Here is an 18,476-nt window from a genome sequence, read left to right as displayed (position 1 = left end):
TTTTGGATCAATATACATAAAATGCCAAATATTATTAGTAGAAGGTTTGGAACAGATTATAATAACTGAAACTAAAACCTCAAATCTTCTTGCAGCATTAACTTGATGTAATCTCAACTGTCTATAAACTAAATACATTCTCTGACAAGAAAACAAAACATGGTTATCTTAAAAAAAAATGTGAAGCTTAAAGTCTGCTTGCCCAAAACACACAGGGCTTCATATTTTTCACTCTCCAATAGTCTCTCTGGGGAATGCAGATAAAAGCATGACTACTTCCAGAGAAGAGCAAGGGACGACTTCCCAGTGGTCTAATTACTTCAGAAGCCCCAACCCTAGGCAAATACAAGACAATGAAGGTAAACATAGGAGGACTCATCTGAAGATTTTTTTTCTCTCTTATAATTACTGAAGGGTTCTCCAGAGAAACCCATGTGCCAACAAAAGTGAAAAGGCAGAAGCTGGCTCTCACATTTCATGCTGAGCTGAATTTCGTGTTCCATTAAGATTCAGCCGAAAATTAAAATCAGATAAATATTTTCACATTTAGAATTTCATTATTTTTGTGAAAATAAGGCAAAATAATTCACTCAAAATAGCTAAGATGTGCTTTGGTCACTATCAGAGAAAAGATGACAAACATAATATTAACATCAATAATACTAATGATAGCTGGGCACATTATGCCTGCAATCCCAGCACTTTGGGAGGCTGAGGCGGGCGGATTACAAGGTCAGGAGTTTGAGACCAGCCTGGCCAATATGGTAAAACTCCATCTCTACGAAAAATACAAAAGTTAGCCAGGTGTGATGGCAGGCGCCTGTAGTCCCAGCTACTCAGGAGGCTGAGGCAGGAGAATTGTTGAACCAGGGAGGCAGAGGTTGTGGTGAACCAAGATCCCACCATTGTACTCCAGCCTGGGCGACAGAGTGAGACTCCGTCTCAAAAAATAATAATAATAATAATAATAATGACACTTATTTATTAAGGGTCTACTCTGTGCTTGACTACCTTAATCATTACGGCTACCCCTTAAGAAAGATTTGATGCCCATTTTGCAGATGAAGAATAGAAAAACACTTTTCCCAAGACCCTACAACTAGTAAAAAGCAGCACCCAAGTCCCTCTGATTCCAAAGCGTATGCTCATTTCATTTCTCAGGATTGGTTACAACCTATGTCTGAGTTAAATACTCTTGTGAAAAAATAGAACTGCCTAAGAATTATATACTGATGTGAAAAGATTTCTTTTTTTTGAGATGGAGTCTTGCTCTGTTGCCCAGGTTGGAGTGCACATTGTGACCTCGGCTCATTGCAACTCTGCCTCCCTGGTCCTGTCAAGCAATTCTCCTACCTCAGCCTACCAAGTAGCTGGAATTACAGGCACAAGTTACCAGGTCCAGCTAATTTTTGTATTTTTTAGTAGAGACGGGGTTTCACCATCTGGCCAGTCTGGTCTTGAACTCCTGACCTTGTGATCCGCCCGCCTCGGCCTCCCAAAGTACTGGGATTACAGGTGTGAGCGCCCAGCCTATGAAAAGATTTCCCCACTCCTCACCAATTAAATGTGTTAAGTGTACTTGGACCAATGTAAATGGACTAGGTGAAAATAAAAATTAAAAACGATAAGAGAGAAACTGAACATTTGGATATGTTTCTTACAGTAATATTCTGCACTACAAAGTCAGGAGCTTCATCATTTGTGGGGTTGATGATAATAGAAAATGGTATATCCACGGAGTGTTGCTTCCCATCTGTGACGTATACTGTGAACTGGTCGGCAGTTGGTTCTGTCCTCAGATGCCTGGACTGCACATAGTTAATGTGAAAAGCGTTCATGTCTTTCCACTGAAATGAATCTAGAGCACATCAAGATGGAACAGATAAATAAGAAAAACATTTTTCCAAGTTATTGGTCCTTAATCCTTAACCCAATAACAGCCGATTTCTCAGGAATGCAAATAAGAGATCACAGCAGTTGACCTAAGTATCTGGTATCAAAGGTTGCTACAACAGCCAACCATCAACATAAAAGCAGATATCCATGGATCATAAAGAAGGATCAAATTTGCATGGAGAACAGAAGAGTGATAATTACTAACCAGTATGCACAGGGACTTCAAGACTACTTCAGATACTTAGAATAAATGTCAGAGACATTCCCTTGATTAAATGACTACTTTTGTATGAATGGTTCTCTGTCATGCTTGAATAAAAGAGACCACCTCCTTCATGTAAAGGCAAAACAAGAGTCAATCAATCATCTCTCCACTCTAAGACATACATATCAAGAAACGGGTTGGATTGAGTGGAATTAGCTAACACACTGTTTTGATATTTTGACATGGCTTAAATCCAAAGAGAAAAATGCTCTAAGATGTGCATTAAGTCACAGAGAAATTGAGTAACATTAAATGCAATTAATCTTAAATTCAGTCTCTTTCATATTTAAAATGGACATTCTTCAAAAGAGGGTTGGAGAGTCATTTATATGTCCTTGGAAGATTTTGTTTTTGCTTTCTGTTTTTGTTTTGGTTGGTTTGTTTTTGCCTGAAATACAAGAGCTATTTAAGTATCTGGGATACATTTTGGTTTTGAAATCATGTCATCTGCTTCAACATTTCAGGCGTTCTCTCTGTTACATCCATAGTATATTTCCTCATCCTTTCCTCCCATACCTATTCAAAGTGCTAGAAGGTTGTGAGGATGAGACCTTGTGAGCTCCCACTAGATTTACTCTACCATGGTATCCCGTGTTGCTATGAGGGACTTTTAAACCATTATCTCATCAATGTTTATTCTTGGATTTTTCATAAATAAAATTCCATTTATTCTGAAGTAAATTTGCATGCATGGGGAAATTCGGAATAAAAATTAAAATGAAAAATAGTAAGATTCAAAAGTATCAGCTATAATAGTAATAATAATAATTCATTGAATACATATGGTGCTTTAAACTTTGTGTTTTTTTTTTGAGATGGAGTTTCACTCTTGCTGTCCAAGATGGAGTATAATAGCGAAATCTCAGCTCACTGCAACCTCCGTCTCCTGGGTTCAAGCAATTCTCCTGCCTCAGCCTCCCAAGTAGCTGGCATTAAAGATATGTGCCACCATGCCCAGCTAATTTTTTGTATTTAGTAGAGATGGGGTTTCACATGTTGGTCAGGCTGGTCTCAAACTCCTGACCTCCAGTGATCCACCCACCTCAATCTCCTAAAGTGCTTGGATTACAGGCATGAACCGCCACACCCAGCACTTTAAACATTTTGAAAGTCCTTACCCAGTTACTAAGCATGAGCTGGCCAATCACATCCATAAATATAATGAAGGGAGTCATTGCTGGTCATGAAGCTACAACTTACCTATACTTATGCCCATATTGCTTTTTTCAAAACCCACAGAAGGGAGTATATTTTCGAGGTAGCCAAACTGAGGAGGAGACACCAAAACAAATTCCAGGTCATCTGCTGCAGTGTCAGGGTCACTGGCGGACAAATGGTTAATGGTAAGGGCTGTTGAGCAGCCCTCATCTACAACAAACATGGGACCTGCATACAAATAAAAACACAATTACAACTTAGCATGAAATCCTCTAAACAGACTAGGCAGGACTACATGCAGCGACTGAAATTCTAGTTCAGAGAAGCCTCCCATGTGCAAAAACATTTCCATGGGAGATGTTTATTTTCTCTGGCATAATTCTCTTTAAAGTGAAAATCTTGAGTGGTAATGAGTGAATTTACTTTGACTTACGGAATTATATTTTTTTCTTGTACAGGTAAGCCAGACAATAATGGAAAGATAGCAGAAACACTAACTGCTCCAGCACAGCCCTTTAGTCATTCTCAAGGAACTCTGATTTCCCTTGTGTCTCTATGGAAGTGACAAATGAAAGTAGGAATTGCCAAACTGTTTTAATGTTAAGCCACTAAATGTAGTTTATGTACTCTTCAAGATCAGTCGTTACCTCTGTTTGTCAGAGCGTTAATTGCCTGAGAGCTATTATGAATTGCTCATAAAGAAGATATTCTTCATGGCTTGATGCTTAATTATTCTGCTGGGATAATGCTTTCTTTCCAGAACATTGCTTGGGAGATAGTTTGCAAATTACAATAACATTCATACATATGCTTATATTTTTTTCTGAGAGACAGAACATATACATAATGCCTGTGAAGAGATGACTTTCTAAAAAGCAAGTAAGGTTAAATGTATATAAATGGTCTCCCTGGTATACTGATTCTGTTCTAATAGATATTGTTATGGATAAAATAAATTACTTTCTCTTCAGCAGGCAAATTATATTTTCCCATGTGAAATAAAATCAGAATATTTGAGGATTACAATGCTGTCCTTGTCCCAACACACACACACACACACACACACACACACACACACACACACGACACATGTATTCTCTATCCATACAGAAATATTTAAATTTTTAAACATGTAAAGTCTTTTGCCCTGTAATCTTAACAGATTTGGGTTTTCCACAAATTTGTGTTGAGGCAATTACTGAAAGACAATTCCGTATGGTGGTTTTCTTTTCAGATTATAATAAAAATATATTGTTTCACTGAACCACAGGTATGACACTAGATCAGACAATAGTACAGTAACAGAAAAACACACAGTCACCTATTACAATGGAAGGTGGCTGGTTGTCTACTGGATATACTGTGATGTTGAGATTATACACTGGAAAGGACTCATGAAGAGGAACAGATGGATTAGGTCCATTGTAGCAGCAGCCATTCACAAAAGGGCCAGCCTCTCCATCCAAAACCACCAACGCTATGGTGTCAAAACAAGGCATCATGCCAATCTCGCCACCTGGAAGACACAACTATAGCTGAAACCTGACTTTTAAAAAATATAGAATACCAAGATGAAATCTACTCACACCTCTTCTACAAGCATTGAAATGGCAAGGGAAAAAAGTTAGTGGATTAAATAAATGTAAAACCCAATTTTATCACTATGAAATCAAATATAGTCATGAAAATGATGCAAAAATTCTTGCCCATCTGTTGCCTCTGGTGAACTCCCTACCAGTCATGTATTACCATAAGGAGGGACAAAACAGGGCTAACAAGGGTTTGATGGTTCATGAATGAACAAGGCAGGGACCTGAAACTTCACTAGTAAAGGTTTCATTCTTCCCTTATAATTGTCTCATGTTAGGACCAACCTCAGAGAGAGGGAGAAGGCATCTGTGTTCCTTTGGGAATTGTCTTTCCATTTGCAGTAACCATCTTAAATGAACAACCATCAACCACATAGCAGTTATGAGAAAAGAGGATATTGGATAGGTGAAATACAAAAGTAGGCCACATTTTTGCCACTTCTTTCAATATTCTCCTTATTATATATTAGCCAGGATGTTTTAAAAAATAGCAACTGTGCATGGAAAAAAAAGGCATTGACTTTCATTTTCTCCTTTTCACTTTGTAGGTCTCACACCTGTGGGATTCAAAATGCTCCCAGCTTAGACAGTGAGAGGAAGAAGGAAAAAAATGTCATGATTAGATAGTTTGTTAGCAACAGGGCAATCTGCTCTTGAGTTACCCACTAAGGACATGGAGTAAGAGAGCTTGCTACCCAGGACACTGAAAAGTTTTGCACATGCACTGCTGGTATTTCTCATGCATCACCATGAAAATCCTAAGAACGGACTGATATGCTGGTTGTGCCCCCACTCAAATCTCATCTTGAATTGTAACTTTCACAATTCCTACATTTTGTGGAAGAAACCCAGTGGGAGGTGATTGAATTATGGGGACAGGTCTTTCCTGCCCTGTTCTCATGATAGTGAATGACTGTCATGAGATCTGATGGTTTTAAAAATGGGTGTTTTCCTGCACAAGCTCTCTTTGTCTACTGCCATCCATGTAAGATGTGACTTGCTCCTCCTTGCCTTCTGCCATGATCATAAGGCCTTCCCAGGCATGTGAAACTGTAAGTCCACTAAACCTCTTTCTTTTACAAATTGCCCAGTCTTAGGTATGTCTTTAGTAGCAGCATGAAAATGGACTAACACAGGGAGCCATTAATTCTTGGAGTTTTGATGAACCTAGGATATAAAAGATCAGGGACATCCTCTCTTTTCACTGGACACTGCTCAAATCTGCAGAGCTCTGTGGCTGCTATTATTTCCCCTGTTTAAAAATGACAAGGAAAATCTAAAGATGCTATTATTGCACAACCAAGTGATCAAAGGCTGAGAAAACTGGGCTTAAAAGGAAAAACGGAATTGAAGTTGAGAGAATTAAAGAAACAACCAGCTTTCAATGTGAGGAAGAGTCAAAAATAAGAGACCTCTCACCTATTCATAAACCTAAAATACAAATTGGCTTAAAACATTTGTTCATTAGTAATTCACTCAATAAATATTTATTCAATACCTACTATGTGATAATTAGTGTTTCAGGTGCACCAGCAGAGAAAAGGGCAGACATTTTGGAATTGTCAAAAGACATCTCAAAAGAATGTCAAATGTCAAAATAACTCACTATGCATCAGACACTGATACAGTCTAATGGTAGAGAAGAAAATGCAGAGTGGTTAGAATAGCACAGACATATATATATATAGAGACAGATAGATAGATATAGATAGATATAGATATAGATATCTCTCTCTATATATATATATCTTATGTAGAATCCCCCACATGAAATTGCTACTATGAAACCATTTTTTTTAACCTGTTACATGGCAATTTTACATGTTTCAGCCTGATTGTGTGCAAGGTGCTAAAGATGAAAGAAAATGAGTTTTAGCTGACAATGGCATAGGGGCAGAGCATACGTGCCAAGGAAAGACAGCAAAGTTTCCAGATGCCTTTGCTGGTTTTGTGCTGAGCATTAAAGAGTAAGAATTTTCCAAGAAGATAAGCAGATTGGGGGATGGGACAGGAGATCTGTAGGGAGAGGCAATGGGGGAGAGAAATGAAAAGTCACTACAGAAAGAGAAGACAGCTTAAGAAAAAGAAGGCAAATAGCAAATTTCTCTGTAATGGAACCATAGGATATTTACAGAAATAGCTGGGAAAATAGGCTGAATATTAAGCCACTAAAAAGCCTACAACATAGAGAAATTCTTTACCTTGAAATGGTATATAGCCTAAGGACATGATTTGTACTTACAAATGTTAATCATAGTGTTACTTTTTAAAAATTTGAGGGACGACAGGGTCTCACTCTGTTGCCCAGGTTGGAGTGCAGTGGCATGCTCATAGCTTACTCTGGCCTCCACCTTCTGGGCTCAAGTGATAATCCCACCTCAGCCTCCAAGTAGCTGGGACCACAGATGTGTCCCACTATGTCCAGATAATGTTTGTATTTTCACAGAGACGAGGGCCTCCCTATGTTGCCCAGGCTGGGCTTGAACTTCTGGGCTCAAGTGATCCTCTTGCCTCAGCCTTCCAAAGTGGTGAGATTACAGGTGTGAGCCACCATGCCTCGCCTCAGAAAAAAAAATTTTTTTTAATGATTTCGTGTTTAATTTTTGGAGAACAGCAAACTAATAATGGACTTTTATATAGTAAAATGTGATTCTGTTACTAAAACATATTTATAATGACTTTCTAACATTTAATATACATTTTAATAAACATTTTAGGTGATAATCTAAATGATAAAAGTAAACTGCAAAACTGCATGTACAACATGATTGCAACTATGTTAAAACTATGGTTAGAATAAAGAGAATAAAATACTGTAATACTGAAACGTGAAGAGTGACTATCTTTTAGACATGTAATAAGGTGATTTTTCAAAACTTCATTGTACTTTTCCATTCTTTCCAAGTTTTCTACAATGAATGAATGTGTATTATTTTTATACTTATAGAAAGCAAATAAAGTAATGCTAATAAAATTATTCTTAGCTGGCCTTTAAATCAACATGTAGAAGCAGGAGAGGGGATAGAAGACTCACTGAAACCTCAGATCCTACAATACTGTGGTTCTTTATCCTGATCCCAGCACAGGGCTGGGTAACTACCAATTGAGTAACAGTAATCATTACAAGAAAACCTAACATTCAAATACCAAAATACCCTTTGAATTCAGTATTCCTTCTAATTTAGTAACATAACTATAAGCCATCTATTTGAAATAATTTGCCCTAATGTCCTACTAGTTTTTATTTTTTTTTTAAATTAGTTAACAGTCCGGTCCATGGCCATCACACTAGAGGAAATGCAGAAATCTGTATACTTGTTTAGCACTTAGAGCAAGGCAGTGGAAAAGAAGACAGATTCTTCTCATTCCTACTTTACCTGTGCTACAAAAGCCTGTCAGGAATGTTAAATAATTAAGCAATAAATAAAAATCATTGGTCTTTGGATCCCTTTTCTTTCAGTCTATTTCACTTCTATTGGGAAATAAACAAGTACCTAGTTGTGAACTCCTGAGAGACATCAAACATATGAACTGTGCTCCCCTGGACAAGGAAACCACCCATGAAGGCTTTCCTAAGACTAAACACAGGTAAGAGGATAGAGAGATACCACTTAAAGAAAAAAGATGTCTGATCAAGTGATTAAGCTGTCCCTTATTAACTAACCGGCCGCGAGACATTTGTTTCAATAAATCATTGTTTTCCAAAGTATTTAGGATAAATATTTCAAAATGTTTTCTCCCATTTCTAAATTACTCTTTAGCTATCTCTATTCCTCCTCTTGAATTTCTTTCATGCCTCACTGCTGAGTGTATGATGGACTATATTGTTTGCCAAGAACAGTGACAAGCAAAACCTGGCTGACCCCCACACCCCATGTGGAAAACTGGTTGGGGCATTCTAAAGTAGCAAAACAGTATATGTATATCATACACCGGTTAAAACAATTCTTTAAGCACAGGTTACGTGACCCTGCCCCTGTGGCTCCCTTGTGGAGAATACTTTCTAGCTTGTCTTTGATCAGTGGTAAGCAGGCACCAGCTGCCTACCTAGTTCATCTTGGTTCTATGAGAAGACACAGAATACCTGTTTGTTAATAATAATCACCTGTTCAGAGAGAATAAAGATGTGGCTCAGAATCTGCTCAAGGCCCTCATCCCGAAATGCTGTCAGCCCCTGAGGCTCTCAGCTAGGAAGGCTGTTGTATCTGGGTGTCTGCTTCTTAATGCCTTCAGTGCCACCTGGGTGGGGGGGCTCTATGGCCGAGCAGGTCTCAGCACCTCACTGTTTAAATTCTCTTCAAATAAGAAAATGATTTGAATTCTGAAAGCTCTTATTTCTTATACCACTCGCCTGCCCTTACATACTTGACGTACTTGCTGCATTGGAATTTGTAGTTTAAAGAGGCATATGGATGCGTAGACAGGAAATTGCACTAGAGTACAGCAAAAGCCAGCAAGACGAAATATCCAGCATTGTTACCAAGGAAGTATTCCCAACCCAGACCAAAAAGACGTGCAACAGGAGATGATGTGATGACATGCAATGCATCAGTCACACTGTCATCTGTGCATGCAAATCTGCCCATTTAAGTCAAAGTCTTACACAGGTCTAGGTCATATTCCTGTGTACCCCATTGTGCCTAGTGCTATACCTTGCAGATATCAGGTGTTGATTTAACACATTTTTAGTGGAACAAATGCCACTTGGGTGACAACATAAAGCAGTGCCAGAAGTGTAAGAGCAATGCTAATAAACAAACATTTTCTGTACATCTAACCTGTGTTCATGCTGTCATTTGCTGTGGGCAAGTCATATACAGGGTAAGACATTATTGTTGCTTTTCAGGAACTCAAAAAGCAGACCAGTTATTTCTTAGGTGCTAATTGGTGATCAATAAGCTTTGAAAATTAATAATATAATTACCTTAGGAGCTTGCTTCAGGCATTCCTGTCTTGATTTATGGATCCACAAACTATGATGGTCAAATTGACCAAAAAGTCTGAGGAGCATCACAGGGTGAATGGAAGGTCTGTGTGGTTGTGTCAGGAACAGAGCAGCAAATAATATCTGCCCTTTCTCCACTGTTCGAAATTTGTTATAACAACACAATCAGAACTACTTCCATGTATGGTGATCATGCTGGAAAAATGGAGACCAGGCTGCAGTTGCTTCTTGTTTTTAATGGAAGCAAGCATGATGACTGATTATGGGAGCCCACACTGAGGAGTGGAGACTCTCATTTTGCTTGCATTCCTTCACTGGTCACCATGCTGCTGCTTACCTGTGTGTTTGTATGTCACAGCCTCTGAGATAACATCTCCCTGAGAGAACTGATGCACTGTGACTCCAGCTTTCCTCACCACCCCATGCTGAGGTTCTCGAGCAATCACAAACATCAACTTCAAGTCATCGCTGTCCACATCAGTAGCAGAAATGTATTCGGAGGTGATGACCACCTCTCCTCCCTCTGAGCAATTCATGACAGGGATGAGGTCCGCCTTTAGGACTGGTGGTTCATCATTGACAGGGAATACCTAGGCAATGAAAAAAAAAGGCATGTTTTCAGAAAAAGAAAGAAATGACAAATTGTTTGACTGATAATCCATTGCTTATAGTCAGAATGAAAGGCATTTTTGATCTTACAGACACATGAAACAATAGCCATAGAATTTGGCCCAGCAATCTGCATCTTTTAACTTTTCCTATGTAAACCATCTTGCAAAGAATGCCCCCTGTGAGAGACATTTTAGGTAGCAAGGGAGAATATGGTTATGGTTCAGGACTCAAAACTCTCATTTGTTTCTAGACAGACAAAATATAAATGTAATATAAGGCATTCTTCGCCACAGCCCTTATCCTCTTTCATTAAATTCACACATTCCAGAAGAGTTCTCCTCCTTGTGGTCTGAGGCATTTACATTTACTGCATCAAAGTTATTTTTGTTTCAAATTACTTGGTGATTACAAAGCTTTCTTCCACCCTCAACTTCCTACCACCCAGGAAGTTTCTCTGGACTTATAATAAGCAGCAGCTGCATTTCAAAGAGTCTGAGTTAAATATGAAACTCTGTAACTATTCAATCAATGCCAGGTTTCAACTTGACAAAATGTTTTTCTCTCACTCTCACGAAAATAAAACTCCAAGTAAAAAGGAAAGAAAAGCAACATGGGATCACGCTGGCTCTCTAAATTTAAAAAGATCGTGTAGAAATCTGGAAAAGTCTATCTTCTAAAAGGGAGTGAAGACAATCCCCCTCTGAGTTCACAGCCACAACTTGGTGCGTGCTGCAAGTCCGCCACGTCTGCCCTGTGAATCCTGTCAACCTACACCTTCTTCCCTAATGCTCAGCCAAAGTGATCTTTTCAACATGTGGATTTTAAGTCACTGCCTTACAGAGAACTTCAGTGGCTTCCCATTGGTTCTGCTAGGATTTCTCTTACCTTATCTCATGCTATGTGGTGCCTTTGCCACTCCACTCCAGTTTTATCCCAACACATATTCCCACCATCACTGGGTGTTTGCACCATCTCTCTTCCCACTGCCCATCTCTCCTCCCACCAGGGAATTCCGTTCCCAGCTCTTTGCTTGGTTAACTCCTCCTTCAGGTTACATAGGGATTCCTCAGGAAATGCTTCCTTGACTATTTAACTAATTTAGGGGCTTCTATTATTGACTCTCTTTTAGCATCCTATTTATGTACAGTGCCATCTAAATTTTAATCAATTAATTATCTTGGTGATAATCTGTTTAATGCCTGTCTTCATCCTTGGCCTCTGACCTTTAGAAGAACAGTGACTTTGTCTTTTTCGTCATCATATTCTAAACATCTAGTCTAAGACTTGGCATAGAGAAGGCACTTATTAAATATTTGCTGAATAAATGAATGAGTGAATGCAACTATGCATATATATCCTGATTACTCTGTTATTTAAACAGGCTAGCAACTCTAAAACAAATATACATTAAATCGTTTGGACACTTCCTTTAGGATAGAGAAATTGGATAATGAAAGCTCCAGGCTGGTTATTTAATTAAAGATTTTAAAAGCCTACAGCATTCTCTACTTTTCTATTGGCTTAAGAAAAATCATCTTTGTTCAAGCCTGCTGAGTAAATTCATTTAAGACCCTCTGTAGTATTGTTTTTGACTCTAAGGAATATCACCAACAAATTCAATGATGACCATCTTGCAGCAGTTCACAAAAGAACCTCAGCTTTCAAATGAATAATAAAGTCCAAAGGCAATAGAATTAAGAATATTCCTTCTGGGTAAAAAAAAAAAAATCACAAACGCTTGTCCAAAAATTGGCTGTGCCTCTGTTTGGCTTTTAAAGACCATACTCTTGTGTTTAAAAAGAAACAAGAAACAGATTGTTTTCCCAAAATGCATTGCCTATTGTCATGGGTAGAATTTAGGGTTGGGGTTTTCTCCTCACAGATTTGCTTTTCAGACAAGAAAAGTAACTCAGAAAAGCTTTGTCTGTCTGTAAGTCTGCCAACAAAGAAAACTGTCCTTTTTGAAGCTGTAATATCATACTGCTCTTTATCCAAGACTCAAAGGCCATTATGACAACTAAGTGGGAAAATGAAAGGAAGAGATTGCCTTGTTCCCGGCATAGAGAGGTGCACAGGAACTGCTGGCCAGTGTAATTATTATAATCACCTAGTGATGTAGAAGTGTGGCAGGGTGAGGAGGCAAAAACACTGGCCTGGGTAACAAAGCATGGAGATGCCAACCCAAGCCTACTCTGTTTAGTCAATGATTTGGGGCAAGTCATTAAACATTTTTGGACCTAAATATCCTTAGCTATAAAATGGGGATAACTTCTTCACTGAACATTCTTTATTAGTCACTAAAATATCTTACAAAGACATTATTATTACCAATATAATAATGATTTCATATCACAAAGTTCTGAAAAATTCCAGCAGAAAAAGAAATAAACTAGTACAATGAAAATAATTAGTGGCTCTTTAGGGAACATGGTATATTTTTCTTCTGACCTTCTTTTGTCACCAACTATAAATACCTGCAAAACCCTATGAGTTATGCTCTTGGACTTGCATGCCACTTAACAAAGAAACTCAGGGGGGTTCCCGTAAGTCCCTTGGGAATGCATTCAACTTATTTTTGAGATAGTCTCCCTCTATTGCCCAGGCTGGAGTGCAGTGGGGTGATCTCAACTCACTGCAGCCTCCGCCTCCCAGGTTCAAGTGATTCTCCTGCCTCAGCCTACAAGTAGCTGGGATTACAGGCATGAGCCACCACGCCCAGCTAAAATTTGTATTTTCAGTAGAGACAGGGTTTCACCATATTGGCCAGGGTGATCTTGAACTCCTGACCTCAAGTGATTGGCCTACCTCGGCCTCCCAGCATGCTGGGATTACAGGTGTCAGCCTCCACACCTGGTCTGCGCTCAAATTTTATGTGCGGATTTTTCTTTATTTGTCAAAAGTGGGAAATATTATCTCAAACACTCATGCTAGGATTATATGGTACAGGAACTCACAAAGAGGCACCATACACACACACACACATATACATGGCTTTTTCTGCAAACAGAGAAACCCCAATGATACTAGTCTAACCTGCACTACTGTAAAATAAATATTTCTGAGTTTTATAGTTCAAAGATATTAGAAATAATTTATACATAGAATCAACTACTTTTTAAATCAAATATCTATGTTTGCGATCAGAGTAATTCTATCTTTAAATAGATTGGAGACAAAGAATACTATAGTTGGCCATTTCACCATTATAACTTTGATCTCTATTGCCAGGCCTGAGACATACAAGGATCGAAGCAGGTAACTTCTCACTTTGGAGGCTATGGGTTTCAAGTTCTGTCAAGACCTGAGAGTTTTCCAACCAGATGCTCTATTTCTATATGACTGCTATGATTTTAATGTGTCCCCAAAAAAGCATGCACTGGAAACTTGCAACAGTGTTGGGAGGTGGGAGGTTTACAGGTCACGAGGACTCTACCCTCATGAATGGATTAATGCTGATCATAAAAGGTTGAGAGTTCAGTCTCTGGCTCCCTCTTGCTCTTTTTTTGCCCTTCCATCATAGTGTGATGCAGCAAGAAGGCCCTCACTGGATGCAGCCACCCAATCTTAGACTTCCCAGCCTCCAGAGTCATGAGCCAAAAACATTTCTGTTCATTATAAATTACACAGTCTGTGGTATTGTGATATAGCAGCACAAAACAGACAGACAATAACCCCGGGAGGAAACTTTCACCCACCTCAACATGTAGAACAAATACTGCTGAATTTGTGCCATCAGTGACCTCCAAGAGTATGTCATCCTGAAGAACCTCAGATCCATCATGTTGATACCTGTGGGAATGATATTTGTCACTAACCTCTTAGGAACAGGGTGAGAGTCTATTGAGATGCATGACACATGACCTCTTCCAAGGATCTGGCCATGTGTTCACTAAATAAATAAATAACAACAACAACAACAAAACTAGCATAATCCTGAAGTCACATATTTAACTACTCATACATCCTTGAATGCAAAATTGCTCCACCCTGGAAAAAATGTGTTATATGCATTTCTAATGTGTCCTCAGAGTAAAAAGCAGCCCTTCAATTGCCACTGTGACAACAGGAACCATTTGGTATAGGTCTGTCTACTTGCAGAATACATTGACTAGGGCCAGGGGAACCTCAGGCTGAGCATTCGATGAAAAGTGGGACACTGTGGATTTGATTTTTTTCTCTCCTTTTCTACTTCTAAGGCTAATCTACTCAGCTATTCTCTAAAACGTTGATCAATGAGTTATGTGTTGCCTCTGACTGTCATTCTTCCTCTTCCACTGACTAGCTATCTTCCTTTCAATGTATACAGAGTCTTAAATCTCTCCCAGACCTAAAATATACCTTTCCTTTCCTTTGTCTAGCCTTGGCCCTATCTTCCATTAATTCTCAGCCACGTTTCTTGAAGGCATTGTCTAATTCTAGGCTCTCCACATGTTCTCCAGCCCACATGTTCTCCATTGCAGTGATGCTTGCAAAGTTCTAAGGAGCTGCTAAAGTGAACTAAGCTAAATTTTAAACTTAAGTCCTAGGAATGGAAAATAAAGGTTGTGTTAAAAATAATATAATATATTAAACATATATAGTCTTTAACTATTGGGAAAATATCAGAGCTGAAAGATACTTTACTGAGGACTAGTTTCACCCATAGGCTGGGTAGAAACTCAGATTGGGGATTCCCTTCCTATGACGGGGAAGTACAACATCTTCCCCACCCTCCACGTTTCCCCCATGCACTACCCACTATGCTTTATTTTGCCATGCTCTCTGCAATTTTTATCAAAAGTATATTGGTGAGTGACAATGTGCTAATTCTGTTTCAGTATGCTAAAATCCCTAAAAGGATGAAATGGTCCTAAGAATACATATCCAAAGGATGACTGGAATCAAGCAAATATTCTTTCAAAATCTGACCCCTCCATATACTAGCTGAATGAACTTGGGCAAATTCCTCAACCGCTTTGTACTTAGTTCTTCAATTAAAATACAAGAATGGATACCCTGTCAGACTTAATTACTATGAAGATTAAATAAAAAAAAAAACATAATTGCAAGTTCTATCAGTATGCTTGAACAAATATTTCTAGCAAATATTGGTACTATTTTTCCTATCCATCATTCACTCCCTAATGAGAATTACCTAAATAGAGCACTCTAACAGACAGCTGAGTTGAAATCTAAAAAAAAAAAATTTTTTTAAACAAGAATAGAAGTGTGAGTGAAAAGATCAAGATATCGTGGACTGTAAATCAATGATGGAACTAAAAACTGTCAGGATCAAACTGGTCTTCTTGTGCACAAACCTTAATTTCTGGCCAACTTTCTGGTCAAATGCAGAACTAAGCATTTGAAGTATAATCTCTCCTATCATACTTTATCTAAAGAGCCAATGCTCCGATTTATAGCTTGAATCTACAAGTGAGAAGTTAGTGTGTGGGTCTACCTGACCATTGCTTTTGAATAGCTTGTGTTGTTTTCCAGAGAAGTTTCACTCAGTTTTGTAGAAAAGTTTCTTACAGAACTGCATTAAGTAGAGGAAATGAAAGACCTTAAGGTGAGGGCAACTTCTCTAGGACTATGAGGCCAGGGATTGTGCCATCCCTGTTGGAGACTCAGGCATTGCTTTACACCCTACCTACTCAGCTCACCCTGCTTGTTTGCCTGTAGATCCCTGCCCTAGTAGAATGGAATAAGATTACATTAAGGACATTGATCAACAGAGTTCTATCTCAGAGTTTCCAGGTTATGAAATTCATTTCTCTGGGAGACAAGTTCAATTATATACATTAGCCTCACAGATTATTTCAGTCTCTCTTTATCTAGTTTGACTATTACCTCTTGTGATACGTGCAGTTACGGCAAATTTAATATTTATGGCAATTAAATTTTGCCATTCAAATGTACATAAAATTATCTCCACTGGTATAGCAAGCCAGACAGAAAGAAAGTGTCTGGAGAGAAAGGCAAAAATTGATCATTTGTAATTTTCAACTGACTTGAGTGTGTTAAGTGGCATGTTGGTATCCTTGTAGGAATTGGACAAACGTCTTTCTCTTACTCTGAACTGATCTAAATAAGGAAACAAAATATTTAAATTAAAAAAGCCATGAAATGTTCTAACCTAACTTTTAAGGTATGGAGATCGTCCCAAGAAAATGTGCCTCCTGCATTTAGAGGAAATCCATTCAGTTCCACCCTTCCGTGCAGAGGCAGTCCCCGCAGGGAGAGGTCAATGTTGTTCAGCTTGGTATCTGCATCAGAAACCAGAATGTGCTCTGTGCTGATGACACATTGACCTCCCTCAGTCACTTTCAGAGGGTTGGTGAATACCTAGAAAGAAGAAAGGAAGGAAACATTCAAAGCCTTGTTTCATGAGGGACCCCTGAAGACACAGCTCATTACATCACTAAAAAACTTTCAGTATTCCTTACTCCATCATCTACATTAGGTATTTCTCCTAATGCTATCCCTCCCCTATGCAGCAAACCACCATGGCACATGTATACCCATGTAACAAACCTGCACATTCTGCACATGTAACCCAGAACTTAAAGTAAGAACAAAAACACAAACAAAAAACCAAATTTCCAGTATTATCTTCACATGCCAACTAATTTTTCAAGAATGTAGTAAAAGGATAAGTTCATGGCTAGACATTTTGACTGAAAAATATTTTTTTGCTATTTCTAATTCTAAGCATTAATATGTTACAAAGAAGCAAGGCAGATCTATACGCCTGAAAGTATCTGCTTTTCATTTATTTCATAGCCTGTATAGTGGAATGAGCAATTATTACTACCTGTGCTGCTAAACTGAGAAAATAATAATTTTCATCCTTATGTCCATTCCCAACACTGTTCTATCCACATACAGCTTAGTCTAAAAAATAAACAAAATCTATTTCAAATTCCCCTGAATAAAAGGTTTCATCTACTTTTCATCCTAAAAATTCTTAAAGTCTTGGGAAAAGGATTGGAGCTTTAGAGCTTCAGTCATAGTGAATATTTTAGAAATGAAAATAATGCAGCGAAATTGAAGATTCCAGAGGAAATGGATTTATTCAAACATTAGACTTAAATATTAGAGTCACAAAGATAATTTGCTGTAACAGAAAAATAGTCACTGCTCGACTGACTAATAATTCATTTGTAAGTAAAAAGCAAGTTGAATGGCTTGGGATAGTTTATCACCCCTTTGGGAGGGGGCAAGAAGTGTTCTATGGTCAAATAAGTCTAGAAAAAAGTTACATACATTATCCTTACCATAGAGGTTTATTAGGGACATAAACATATCCAAGGCTCTGAGATCGTGCAGGAGGAAAATCTGCTAATTTTGTTTAACCTATCATTTCCCCAACGCTTATATTACAATGTGGAAGTGAAAGCAAGCAGATACAGTGGGTTACCAAATCACGGGCTCTGAAGGCCCGTCCCAGTGGTCTAGGGTAAGTGCTCTGCCCATGGGAAGATGCAACAGCTCTCTTAGGAAGCACCTACTCTTCTCAGAGCAGCTGCTCCTCCCAGAAGGGAGGATGATCCCTGAATAAAGAGCTGGTACAGGAGGATGACAACATATTGGCAGAGGAAAGGGAAGGAAGCAAGTGAAGCTGCAGCCTCCACTTAAGAGCTGGTTCTGTCCTTCTACACACCAGGGCACAGTGTTGGTAGTCCAGGCCACAGCCACCTGGGGCATTCATGGTGCTAAAAGTCCAGCCCCTTGGGTCATGGGAATTATGAGACCTACAGTTCAGAGACTGCTACCTGCTCTTATTTAATCCACTACATCCTATCTACCTTACTTTACATCCTACCTACTCAGCTCACCCTGCTTGTTTGCCTGTAGATTCCTGCCCTAGCAGATCTACAGGCAAACTATTATTCTATTATTTAATCAACTACCACCGCAAAAACAAACAACAACAACAAAAAACCCAATAGAAACAATAGACTTCTCTCCCTACAACTATCCCCACCCAGCCCCTCCCAAGTCTTACTTTCACTTTGCTAAGCCTACATTA

The 18,476-nt window shown here is 38.7% G+C and overlaps 1 protein-coding gene across 11 annotated transcripts in view; it reads right to left on the bottom strand.

Moving 5' to 3' along the window:
- Positions 1–18,476, bottom strand: part of FREM1 (FRAS1 related extracellular matrix 1) — a 191,757-nt gene that overhangs the window by 64,836 nt on the left and 108,445 nt on the right. For all 11 annotated transcript variants that reach the window (XM_032300158.1, XM_032300156.1, XM_032300157.1 and 8 more), the window contains 6 exons: positions 16,581–16,789; positions 14,161–14,254; positions 10,191–10,443; positions 4,641–4,835; positions 3,362–3,547; positions 1,662–1,858 (listed from right to left, as the gene is read on the bottom strand). In XM_032300158.1, coding sequence (XP_032156049.1) covers positions 1,662–1,858; positions 3,362–3,547; positions 4,641–4,835; positions 10,191–10,443; positions 14,161–14,254; positions 16,581–16,789 — 1,134 coding nt within the window. The remainder of the gene's footprint in view (positions 1–1,661; positions 1,859–3,361; positions 3,548–4,640; positions 4,836–10,190; positions 10,444–14,160; positions 14,255–16,580; positions 16,790–18,476) is intronic.

Source organism: Sapajus apella, unplaced genomic scaffold (assembly GCF_009761245.1).
Source record: "Sapajus apella isolate SASKATOON/1434 unplaced genomic scaffold, GSC_monkey_1.0 scaffold42, whole genome shotgun sequence".
Classification (NCBI taxonomy): Eukaryota; Metazoa; Chordata; class Mammalia; order Primates; family Cebidae; genus Sapajus; species Sapajus apella.
The sequence above is the reverse complement of the archived record's forward strand: the minus strand, read 5'-3'. Positions and strand labels throughout refer to the sequence as shown.